Below are 12,698 nucleotides of genomic sequence, written 5' to 3'. Positions count from 1 at the left end.
CCTCATTACAGCCTTTCAGAACCTAAAGGGAGCCTACAAACAGGAGGGCGAATTAACTCTTTGAAAGGGTAAATAACCGCAGGACAAATTGAAGGAGGTAGGATTTAGGTCGGATGTCAGGGGGAAGCTCTTTACTATGAGAGTGGTGAGGTGATGGATCAGGCTACTTAGAGAGGCTGTTGACGTCCTGCCCATCCCTGGGGGTGTTCAAGGCCAGGTTGGATGGGGCCTTGGGCAGCCTGGTCTAGTATTAAATGGGGAGGTTGGTGGCCCTGCATGTGGCAGGAGGTGGTTGGAGCTTCATGATCCTTGAGGTCCCTTCCAACCCAGGCCCTTGTCTAATTCTATGAAAGTTGAGGTGCTCAATGACATCTTCGCCTCAGTCTTTACTGACAGAGGCACTAGTTGTACCACCCAAGCTGCAGAAAGCACAGGTAAGAGCTGGGAGAAGGAAGTTCTGCCTGCTGTAAGTGAAGATCAGGTTCAAGACCATCTAAAGAACCAGAAGGTGCACAGGTCCATGGGACACAATTAGATACATCCATGGGTTCTGAGGGAAGTGGTAGATGAAGTTGCCAAGTCCCTCTCCGTCATACTTGAAAGATCATAGCAGTCTGGAGTTCCTACTGATTGGAAAAGGGTAAACATAAACACCCATTTTCAAAAGGGAAAAAAGGAACACCTACGGAGCTAGAGGCCAGTCAGTTTCACCTCTGTGTCTGGCAAGATCGTGGAGTGGATTGTCCTGAAGGCCCTAATAAGGCACATGGAAAATAAAGAGTAGGTGATTGGTGGTTCACCAATATGGCTTTACCAAGGTCAAGTAATGCCTGACAAACATGGTGGCCTTTTATAATGGAGTTGCAGTGTCAGTGCATAAAGGAAGGGCAACTGACATTGTCTACCTGGTTTTGTGCAAGGCTTTTGATGTTTTGATGCTGTCCCACATGACATCCTGATTGCCAAATTGGAGAAAAATGGATTTGATGAATGGATTAAGGAATTGGCGTCATGGTCACACTCAGATTGTTAAGATCAACGGCTCACTGTCCAGGTGGAGAGTGTAGAGTGGTATTCCTCAGGAACTGATGCTGGGACTGGTGCGTCTTTCTGGATGGCATGTACTGTGGGATTGAGTGCATCCTCAGGAAGTTTGCGAATGACACCAAGCTGAGTGGTGCAGCCTACTTGCTAGAGGGAAGGAATGCCATCCAGAGGAACCTGGACAGGATTCAGAGGTGGGCCTGTGCCAGCATCATGAAGTTCAACAAGGCCAAGTACAAGGTCCTGCATGTGGGTTGGGGCAATCCCAAGCAGATACAGGTTGGGTGGAGAATGACTTGAGAATAGTCCTGAGGAAGTAGATTTGGGCGTTTCAGTTGATGAAAGACTCATCATGAGCTGGAAATGTGTGCTTGCAGCCCGGAAGGCCAACTCTATTCTGGGTTGCATTAAGAAATGTGGCCAACATGTCAAGGGAGGTGATTCTGCTCCTCTTCTCTGCTGCTGTCAGACCCCACCCTCTTCAGTTCTGGAGCCCCCAGCACAAGAAGGACATTGAGCTGTTGAAGCAGGTCCAGAGGAGGGTCACGAAGATGATCAGAGTGCTGAAACACTTCACCTATGAGGATGTGCTGATAGAGCTGGGGCTCTTCAGCCTGGAAAAAAAAAGGCTCTGAGGAGACCTTACAGTAGCCTTCTAGTTCCTGAAGGGGCACTGCAGGATCATGAAGGAGAGCTGGTTAGGGGCTTCTTATAAGGGTGTGCATCAACAAGATGAGGAGAAATGGCTTTAAGCTGGAAGAGGGGAGACTTAGGCTAGATATTAGGATGAAATTCTTTCTGTGAGGGTGGTGAGACACTGCAACAGGAGAGGCTGAGAATGCCTCCTTCCTGAAGGTGTTCAAGACCAGGCTGGATGAGGCACTGAACAACCCCCATATGTTAGGGGGTTGGAACTAGATGATCTTAAATGTCCCTTCAAACCCAAACCGTTCTATGATTCATTCTGTGATTTAACGTGGGCATTTTTCTTGTGGTTGTTGGATAGCAGAAAAAAGATGATATAATGAATATTTTCCACCTTAGCTCAAGGTGTAGTATCTAATTTTGAAGTTTAGATTCTGGAAGTTTTAATTTAGTTAAGCTCTGAAAGGGGAAACATTTCCTTCAGGAGCCTGCAGGAGGAGGCTGCCCGAAGAATCTTATTGAAAAGGCTTCTGGCTCTCTGCCCAGTGTTGTGGATTTTGAAGGTACTCTCTTGGCCACCTTACACACATCCAGCTGAAAGGTTCAGGGTTGTAACTGGCAGTGTATGTTTTAGTGTATGTTTTCATTTGCATAGGTGGTAGGAATGCTTGATGCTTGAAATGTCATCTAGCAAGTATTAGAAATATTTTTGCAGAGGCTTTTGCTGATAATTTCCTTCTTCTTTCCTAGGCTTCCAGTAGCGCAGGGAATCTTGGTGTGCTCATTCCTGTTATTGCTGTGGTAAGTACCCAGTTGGGTAGTTGAATAATTTTTCTCATTCATATCAAGTATCAGTACCTATTGCAAAGTCAAATGGTTTGATAAACAACTAGTGAACTAGTGTACAAGCAAGCATCCAGTATGCAGTAGTATAGCTAATAATTTAACTGTGAATTGCAAAATATCACTAAACGTGAATTCAGAGGGATTTGTGGACTAAATAATACCATGTTATACTCTGTGTAACATTTGGTGTGCAGTGTAATAAACAGCACTTAACTAAAGAAAGAGTGTCTAGAGAAGAAATGAAGACCAAAAGATATGAATAAATCTTAATTTGGCCAAACCAAATCCTAGATTTGCAGAAATGTGTTTATAAATGCCTTGTATTACTATTCAGTAGCTGCTTAATTTTTGAATGAAGTAGCCAATCTTGTGTTGAGATGCATAATCTAATGGGTAGTATTTTTGACTTATCAGTTAAGCGGATGTTAGTGTCATCACTGACTAGAGTGCAAGATCATGCCTTATATAATGGAGACCAAAAAAAAAAAAAGGAACATCAGTGTTTGTTAAAGACTTCGTGTAAAAGTTATGGAAATAGTATTGTTTCAAATTTTTATTGATGATGTATTTTTTTTCTGAATATCCAGTGAAAACTGCATTTTTCTTAACTAATGTGACCTTTAAATAGACTGAGTGCCAGAATCTGTAGTAAGAGTTAATGGTTACTTAAGGTTGTTGAAGCAAATATTTGACTTTCTTGCACAATGTATGAAGAGCGTGAGTTTTGAACAGTAGCTGATTTGCCTTTGTGCTTGTCCTCTTTCCCTTGAATTATTCTGGTTACTTAGATTGCGAAGACAAAAGGGAAAAATCGGATCCTCCAGCCCATTTAATCTGATACACAGTTTATATTTGGGGTGTGAATATTTAGTATTTGTATGTAGATAAAAAAGATGAAATGTTTACATGAATTACAACAATTTGTGTAGTGAAACTTCAGTACTAAAAATTATGTTCCCAGCATTGGCTTTCCATTTTTTCATTAAGTGCAGTGTAAGCTAGAAATAGAAACAGCTGGGTTTTCATTTGATGTTAATTTCTTTGGTTATTCTGCTAAAAATGACTTTATGTATGCAGCAAATAATTGCTGACATTTGTAATTATTCATCTACCACAGTATGCAATCAGTAAGTTAGTACTGAAAAACACCTTCTAAAGAGCTGCCTTACTACTTAAACTGTTTAAAGGGTTTATTTATGGCTTTTTTTTTTGTAGCTTTTTGTGTTTTTGTAACATGAGGGAAACTGAAAATACAAACATACTTAAATTTACAGAATATTTGATATTAGATGTAACAAAAAAAAATCACTGGTTTGAGAGACATACGTTTTTAGATGTTAAGATGTGAAGGAAAGTGTATGACATGGACGTGTTCAGGGACTTCAGTAGTTTGTATGCGAGGTGTAACTCAGTTCTTGATACCAGGTTGGTAGCAATATTCTACAGAGTGCAAGCAAATCTTCAGTTTTTCAGATGTGAAGCAAGCTTGTTTACAGTCTTAGTGCATGACTGGAAAGGTTTTGTCTGTTGAATTAAGCATGGAAAGTGCATTTGAATTTTTAACAAACATTGTTTTTGATATAAATCACCTTTTGTAGAGAGAGTTAGGTGATACTGAGCTGAAAAAAAGAGCATTTTGCTAGCTGCTCACAATACATAAGGTATTCTAAGGAATTATCTGCTTGCCCTAATTCTGAAATTGTTTATATGGGTGGAGATTAGAGAACTGTGTTGAAACCAACGAAGTCAGACTGGGGGAAGGTAGTGGATCAGTTAGGATTTCATTCCACCAGGACATTTTTTTGTTCTGCTGTTAAGTAAAGCTCACGATTGATGGCATGGTCTGCTGAATGTTAAATAGTGCAAGCAAAAGCAAGAATGCTGGCCACCTACTGTTATTAGAGTATGTAAAAGTATCCAGGAGAGACGTAGATTTCTAATGCCAGTCAGGTACTTAGGATTTTCTTTTTCCTGTTTATTATGAATAGGTTCACCAGCAATAAAACTTTAAGATCTGAACTTCAAGAATCCAGATAGTCTTCATATTTTATTGATTACATTTTATAAAGTGAAGTAAATAAAACACAAAGTTACTTTGAGATATTTCTTAATATACTTGTATTGATACTTAGCACTGCAGACAAATCATCTACTATTGAGTCCATTCACGTAGAACTATTAATAGATGCTATATATATAATATATATATTTTTTTTTATACCGGGGCTTTTGTATTAACTAATATGATAAGAAAATTGCCTTTTGTGATACTTCTATGATATATTAATGCGTAATTATACAGCCTGTGTATGAAAGCGTTTTGGTGTTGCTCTGTGCTCTATGGCTTGGCAGGGTTGACAACTCTACCCAAGAACAGAAGGCAACTGGTACGGTGTTCATAGATCAAAAACAAAAAGGGGCGGTCGACAATAAAGCGAATCTGAGTAGAAAGAGGCATGAATCCGACGTTGGTTATTGCTCCAGCTTCTGTGCCTTCCTCATTCACAGTAATTGTGCCTTGATGATTGAACTGTGAAAAATAAAATAAAAAAGGAGGGTCTCAGTATACACAAATGATGCGCTCAAGGCCTTCCCCCCAGCAAAGCTGTGTCCTGCATGTGGCTGCCTTGTGATGCTCCTGCTGGTAGATCCTGTGGGGCAGCAATCATTTCGGCTTGGCTTCTGAGTAGCTCTGTTACTGACTGACTGATCAACCACAATACTTCTAGTAGATTTGACATCTAATAGAACATATTTCTTTTAAAAGGGGAAAAAAAAAAAAAAGTATGTGTGGAGAAACCCACAAACCCCCCCCATCTTCCAAGAAAGACTATGTAAAACAATATTTTGGATGCTTAAACTGTGAATTATTACTATAGTGCTTTGTTTTCAGATTATACTGCTTAATCAGAAAGGAGATGAAGAGAAGGAGAGTTATAAATACTCTGTCAATGGAGACTTTCTCTTTTGATACACCACAGTAGTTGCCTTTTTCACTGAACAGTTCTTCTATTCCCATGGATCTTAGAAAACCAATCAAGTTGTAGTTCTTCTCCAGCTTAAATTTAGGCAGAATTACTTCTCTGGTTCTAGTAGAAAGAAAATGCAAAAAAATTGTTGAAGATGTGAATTTGCATAATTTCTTTGCTATGCATTTGTTTTAAATTTAAGGTGCAAATAACACAAGAACTCGTACCGTGCTTTTGCTTTTACAAATCAAGCATTATTAATTTTTAAGCTATGTTCTTTATAATTAATTAACATACTGTTAGTTTGACATAATACAATGCTTTGCTTTGGTTGTGTGTAGTATGTAGGGTCTGGGCATTTTGATGAGTGATTGGGTATGCTTGTAAGGAACTGTGAAATTTTCTGGGGTTCTAAGCTGGCGATTTGTAGCTTCTGTATAGATTGTATTAATCTTAAAGCATTCAGCTTAAGTAAAAATGTTATGTTCTAGGCTGCCTACTTTTCCTTGCCAATATGACCAGGAAAGTATTTAAGACTTCAACAAAATGTATTTTTTAGCAGATACCTGTTTGTCATGCTCTTCTGCCATTTTTCCACCACCTGAGGGGTTATTTGCTTTTCTAGTGCTTTCATGCCAGAGAGCTTGTGTGGAAGTACAATCAGCATACTGATGTTCCCCACAAACGGGAGCTGGATCACTCCACAGTCCAGATCAGGGTCTGCAGCAGCTAGGAAGTTCCCTTTAGTCTGCATCATAGGAACTTTTATTGTTTGCTTTTCATTCAGTCGAAAACTTCTCTTGGTTGTCATTTCCACTGGAAACTTATTCTCCCACGTTCCTGGTAATGCAGAAGACAAATAAATAACAAAAAAAGCAAATATACTTATTTAGAAAAATATTTCCAGAGTAACAGTATACATTATACTTTCATTTATATGAATTAGAACTAGTTGTAGGTGAATGTTAATTTTAATTAAGCCAGAATCAGGACACAAGTTTTAAAGCAACTTTAATATTTGTCTTTATTTCCAGCTTAAATATTTGTCTGATCTTAATTTTCTGAATTACAGAAGTAAAACACAAATTGGGTATGTGAAATGGCTTCATGTGCTCTTTTTTTTCCATAAGGAATCTAGAAATTAAAAAATATAAATATATGTAAACCACTTGACAGGGCTTTCACCTAACAGTACGGTTGTATTTTTTTTTGAGATCTGATATTTGAATCCAGTATGAAGTAGACTGCATCAGGCATGTTATTGATGCATCAAGCTATGTAATAGCTGTTCTCATTTAGCATAATAGTTCAAGGATATTATGCTGAAGGCATTATCTTGATTTAATCAGTCCAAGTCAATGAGTGTACCATCTTAAGACATTCTGAACAGTTTGGGTGTTTACTAGTTAATTGTATGATCCATTTTGATTCGATTTCAACATGCTTGTTGGTCGTCTAATTTATTCCCGAAGAATGCAATTCAACACATTTTGCAGTTGAGAAAACATGATTCAAACCCTGATGGTGAAGGTGTGTAAAGATTTATTTGGTATCCAAAAAATTTATTGATTGTGCTTAAAAAGAAAAGAAAAACAAAGGAACAAAACCAACCAGACACACAAACAAAAAAAAAAAAAAGCCAGCAGTTTTTTAAGCGGTACTACTTTATTCTCTTTAGAGCTGTAGATCTGTGGAAAACATTCTTAATAGGCAGACAAAGCTAGAATTTTGTAGTGGAGATTGGGCTACTGGTACTTCCTGTTGAAGTTTTAGATTTTAGGTTGTCATTCGCAAGCAAGTGTATGGGGAGCATGACTGCAAATGTGTGGATAGACTACAAACTTTATGTCTACTTTGAAATGTTAGATTAAAGTTTATGATTCTGAGCCCCTTAATTTGACTTTTAAATTGACTGTGTGGTAACAAAAAGCCTTGACTTTCATTCTGGTGTTTTCTTGATGTGTTAGGAGCAGTCAAAGTGATCATCAGACTGTAGTTATTCTGAAGGGATATATAAAATGGATTATGCTATTCCCAAGCAAATTGCCTCAGCTGTCAGGTGGAAGCACCATCTGGATTTCTTCAAGGAGCAGAATTCACAGGCATGGGACTCAAGCTAGGTAATGACTCCAAGCCATTGTGGGCTGTGGGAGCTTCAGCAGCTCTGTCTCTTAAGGGGTAAGAGCAGTCTATCAGCTCTTCTTAGTAAAAGAGGGGAGCTGAAAACTTCCTTTTGGATTCACATTGGCAAGTGCATTTGTCTTGGTATAAAGTACTGTTTCTCCAGTAGGAAGCATGTGGTCTGGGTTTAGCAGAAACCAGTTGGCACTGTGTTGACTTTCTTGACTGTTTAAAGTCTTCCCAGGATGATATTTTGGATTCCATCTAGGTGGTAGAGTCAATCAGTTGTCTTCAGTGGTAAGCTTTTGTCTTGTATTCATGACTAGAGTATCAGAGAAGCAATTTTGAACCTGTTAAATTTTTCAGTCATCAAAAGCTGCTGTGGTCTACCGTGGCTAAAATAACTGACTTATTTTTGGTAGGTGGTATGGAGAATAGGTCTCAGATGTATGCTGCATACCTACTCAAGATAAAACTTTATAACCAAGACTGAATAGCTTCCAGTTAATTGTTGATGGATTTTGTGTAGGAGAAACTTAAGACTTCTTGGTATCTGGAGCTATACTGTTGCTCAGTGACTCTTGTACTGAGCCTCTCTGCGTACGTGAGAATACTCAAAGGTTTCTTGGCTTTGAAGGCTAAACACAGCTTGTCTGCAGTGATACAAATAGTGTAAATGTTGTAATTCGAAAGATGTGGACAAAACGTCGTATTTCTCAACGAACTATTAAACACACTGGGTACACAAGGAGCAGAACCTGCTTCTGAAAAGTTATTTCACTTGAAATGGAATTACCAGGAGTCTGTACCTGGAGACAGTTACTGTAAGATAAAGGAATGACGCATCTCGATATGGAATTGGTTGGTTTTGGTTTTATGAGGTAGAAATTTACTATCTTCAGCAGCAGGTACAGTGGTAATTCAAACTAACAGGACTGGGAAAGGGGGAAAAAAAAAAAAAGAAACAAAAAAAAAAAAAAAACAGGATATATCTTTTTGATATTGATGGCTCAGGAGTTCCAGTGTTAAAGCTATTTAACTTCTGTTGGTGTCTTTGTTTTTTTGAGGTAGTGCAAGCACTTAATGATTTCAGAGTACATATTTTAAAACAGAAGATATTTTAGATGTGACCACATCATGAAAAATAATGCATCTGTTTCACATTGTATAATCCTTTTTATTTATTTATTTTTTTCTGTGTAGTCTAATGGATAGTAAATCAACACCTTCGTTATGGCAAGACATTATTGTTAGATATGTATTTAAGGATACAAATATTTTTATTTTGGATGGTACTTTGAAGGTACTTTGAAATAGGGGATTATTTGGATCTTATGCTTATTGAGAGCTCCAGATCTTTTAAAGAGAAAAGCAACATTATTCAAGGAAATAATGCCTTACAAACAAATGAAAAAGATACATTGTGTAAAGCTGGAGGAACACTGTTGGAAAATCAAATGCTAAGAATGCAGAGTGAAGAGAGACCTTGAGTGTGTGTTTTCAGGAAGCAGGGATATAATGAGAAAAGGAAACTCCTTTATAGAAAGCAGTATGTTGTACTCAAACTTTGCTATCTGTGGTATTTGCTATTTGTGGTAATCTCTCTTTCCCTCCTGATGCATTACTTTGCTTTTATGTGATTTCATCTTACACAGTCAGTAACAAGTTTTGACGTTTTCCTCAGTTCCTCTTTTGCTTGCACCTCCTGCCTTTTTTTTTTTTTTTTTTTTTGCTCGTTTAATATTGTTTTGTTTTTTTTTTTTTTTTAACTAGAAAAAAAGTAAACATAGTGGACTTTCAACCTTAGGCAAATAGCCCAAGTTGAAAATCTTACTAGGGACTCTAAACTGAAGAGTAAAGAAATTGAAAATAAGAGTTAATATTAAGAGAATATTGTGTGTATATATATTTATTTCTGATTGTTCATTCTATAGTGAAGCATATAGGAGCTCATAGCAGCAGACAGGCCATGCTGAATTTCTGAAACACTCCAAGTAGTGAATGTCTTCTTTTTTAATTTTAGAAGAATATTTTGATTATTGTTTTTAGCTCTCTGGATAGACTCATTGACAAGGATCACACCCTGATCACATAAAAATGTACTTTAAGCTAGAAGGTCTTTATAGTCATTCCTTTGAATCCATAGTACTTCAGGAATGTTAAATGTTTTAACTGGAATCAACCTCTGCAATTTTAGTGAAGTCGATAACCTGAAATGGGACTGAATCTGACTAGTAACTTACATGTAAGTACTTCCTCACCACCCAAGATTCATGCTTTTCATACGGAGTCCATGCTTTCTGAGGCTATTCTGCATTCATGTGTTGTTTTTTTTTCAGTCTTGCTTTTGGACTATAAGCATTTGTCTATAACATGTTCTTGCTGTTCTACTACAGTATGCATTGATTTCAAGGCGTAACTAGAACATCGATGTGCTACGAAGACATGCAAGCTAAGGGGTTAATAATAGTGAGTGTTCTTGATGAGAGAATCAGTTTCAGAATCAGAATTTGTCTATTTTGAGCTACAGAATCTATTTTTATTTATATATATAATATATTCTGTATATATATATATACAGAATCTATTTTATATTTATAAGTTTAGTCTGGTATTACTTACCTTTGAAGTAAAGACAGTTAAGAATCATCATAAGCGTTGTGGGGTTTACATTCACAAGAGCTTCCTTTATTAATCCTTTGGTCAACTTCAAGATGCGTTCGTTGGTTTTGGTTATGAAGTTAGGATCTGAAAAATCAGCTGGTTGGGCATCAGCGAAGTAGTATGTTTTCATATTGTTTCTGAAATCATTCAGAATGGAAAAGTCCTTACGAATATAAAGATCGTTGACAGACCTCAGAGTATAACCAAAATTGCGCCTGAAAAGCCGATGAGTGAGTTTCCGAAAGAGGTTATGGACTGTCATGAGCTCATATTTGGTGCTGGCATTAATGAAGTCTTCAAAACCGAGAACAGATAATACTTCCTGCTGAGTTTGACCCTTCAGACCCAGGGAAATCATAGCCATTGCAGTGGAAATACCAACAGGAGCCATGAGAATATTGTCGGAGGAGTTGGCTTTGTCTGCTACACTCCGATAAAAGTTGAAGCCAAAGTTCGCATTGAGGATATTAAGACGCTGGATTCTGGTTTTGCCTTGGAAAAGTTCCAGAATATTTCCTTGCTGAATTTCAGAAACTATGTGTGGAGCAGCATCAATAACGTCACTGTAGTCGTCTTCACCCAATATCTTGTCAAGATCTAGATAGTCCTCTTCCTCCTCCTCTTCAGGAATCAAGTCATTGGTGATTGTGTTTTCTCTGTGGAACTCCAGTGGTAGGTCTGGCATATCATAGGTTCCATTTGCATGTGTATGTGCATCTTTGAGGCTTTCAAAATGGTCACCAAAGTCCTTGATTCCACAAAATGCGGAGGTTATGATGACAGCCAAAGCAAACAAATGAAATAGGAACTTCATTCTGAAAACCTGGAAGACAACAAAGTTGAAAGAAAGAAGGTAATTGGATTTTAATTGTGTGTTACAGAATTTTAGGTCTTCAATAGATTCTGTCATTCCACAAAGTCTGTAGTTGCTTTATTCAACAGTATTTATCTGTCTTAGGTAGATAGATAAATCTGTTTTACTGGCAATCATTTTTGCTTACATAATGTCTCCATCCTGCTAGATAATTTGTTGAACTCCTCCTGCTTAAGTAATAGTTATTGACATATCTCAGTGATAACAAATTCATTGCCTGAAATACACTGATCTATTTATGTGTAAAATACAATTGCTTAAAGTTTACTAACTTCATTACTAAAAATATGAGTTGAAGAGAAGTTGAATGATCTGAGGTTGGTAGGAGGAGGGACTGGGGTCCACTGAAGAAGTTCACCAAAAGATGTTTATCTGCACTGCATGCTGTTAGTGGCGCTGCAGTGTGTAAAATGCTTAAATGTTCATGCTGGCCTGTTTGTTGCCTTGTGTGTTATGCCATGGGCGTGCTCACTTTTTACAGCTCTGTTACAACTATCTGCCTCTCCTGTTTGGATTCTTGATTCTGTTTCTTATTTAGTTGTATTTAATTTCAATTTACTTTTATGTAGCACTGCACAGTATGTAGTGTTGTCTATTTTCTTCATGATGTGAAGTCCTATAAGTTCCTGTTTGCAACCGTTCTTCCGGTCTTAGTGTTATCCTGATGATAGATTTCTAAGTTCACTTAGTGTATCTATGAATATATTTAAGCAGAATCTGTTCTTGTTTTTGTTTTTTTCCAAAAAGGAGTTTCATCTCTTGTTTGTCTCTTAAGCAGAGCACCGCCGCTTTTTTTGAGGGGGGGGGGGTCATGACTTCAAAATCAAGAGCTAATTCTAGATACGTAATTTGAAGTTAATCCATCAACCTTACTCATTTGACAAGAAGTAGGTCTGAGAGACTTTTCACCATAACTCTGACTTGCGGTAGTTACAGTGATCTTAAAAAGGTATGAAAAAGTTTAATTTCTTCTTGCAGTAGTCCAAGACCAATACGTCAACATTTGATAATTGTGTCAGGTGACACTGTAAAATGGGTGTCTGAATGCCAAGGTCTTGATTTTTTATTTATTTATTTATTTATTTTTTTACAGTGATTGTTTAGAAAGTTATTTGGTGACTTTATAAAATCAGTTTCACTTCATAGCACTTGCTTTGAGTAAAGGAAAATAATCACAGAGATTTATAATGTAGGAAAAAAAGTTGAATACGACGAGAGTAAAGTTTTACTAAGAGGTTGATTTAAAATGTTTTGCAAATTAGCAAATAGACCAAGGAGCTGTAGAAGTAAAATACATAGATGCACAAATTTGTAAACCATTGCTTGCAGCACTTTTCAGGCTCGTAACAGGACTGAAGTTACTAAGCTAAGACTTAATTTTTTGAACTCTACCCTGAAAGTAATTAGCTTGAAATCTTAAAACAGGATGATTAACCGATATAGAAAATGAATTGTTCTTACAATGATGAAGAATCACTAGAAGATTTACATTGTGATTAAAGAACTTGATAAAATCATATGTTCATATTTCTTTC

General features: G+C 37.3%; 2 protein-coding genes across 6 annotated transcripts in view; one reads left to right on the top strand and one right to left on the bottom strand.

Annotated features, from left to right (window-relative positions):
* The window catches only part of PI4KA (phosphatidylinositol 4-kinase alpha), a 59,311-nt gene that overhangs the window by 17,412 nt on the left and 29,201 nt on the right, over nucleotides 1-12,698 (top strand). For all 5 annotated transcript variants that reach the window (XM_042865789.1, XM_042865787.1, XM_042865788.1 and 2 more), the window contains exon 19: nucleotides 2,440-2,490. In XM_042865789.1, coding sequence (XP_042721723.1) covers nucleotides 2,440-2,490 — 51 coding nt within the window. The remainder of the gene's footprint in view (nucleotides 1-2,439; nucleotides 2,491-12,698) is intronic.
* Nucleotides 4,556-12,698, bottom strand: part of SERPIND1 (serpin family D member 1) — an 8,593-nt gene continuing 450 nt past the window's right edge. Inside the window, exons 2-5 of the mRNA XM_042865792.1 lie at nucleotides 10,248-11,112; nucleotides 6,071-6,344; nucleotides 5,480-5,624; nucleotides 4,556-5,065 (exon numbers count right to left, since the gene is read on the bottom strand). Coding sequence (XP_042721726.1) covers nucleotides 4,874-5,065; nucleotides 5,480-5,624; nucleotides 6,071-6,344; nucleotides 10,248-11,103 — 1,467 coding nt within the window. The 5' untranslated portion in view covers nucleotides 11,104-11,112 and the 3' untranslated portion in view covers nucleotides 4,556-4,873. The remainder of the gene's footprint in view (nucleotides 5,066-5,479; nucleotides 5,625-6,070; nucleotides 6,345-10,247; nucleotides 11,113-12,698) is intronic.

This window comes from Lagopus leucura, unplaced genomic scaffold (genome assembly GCF_019238085.1).
Source record: "Lagopus leucura isolate 7727_CA_CO unplaced genomic scaffold, USGS_WTPT01 Super-Scaffold_806, whole genome shotgun sequence".
NCBI lineage: Eukaryota > Metazoa > Chordata > Aves > Galliformes > Phasianidae > Lagopus > Lagopus leucura.
Note: the sequence above shows the minus strand (reverse complement) of the source record. Positions and strands in the feature narration are given on the sequence as shown.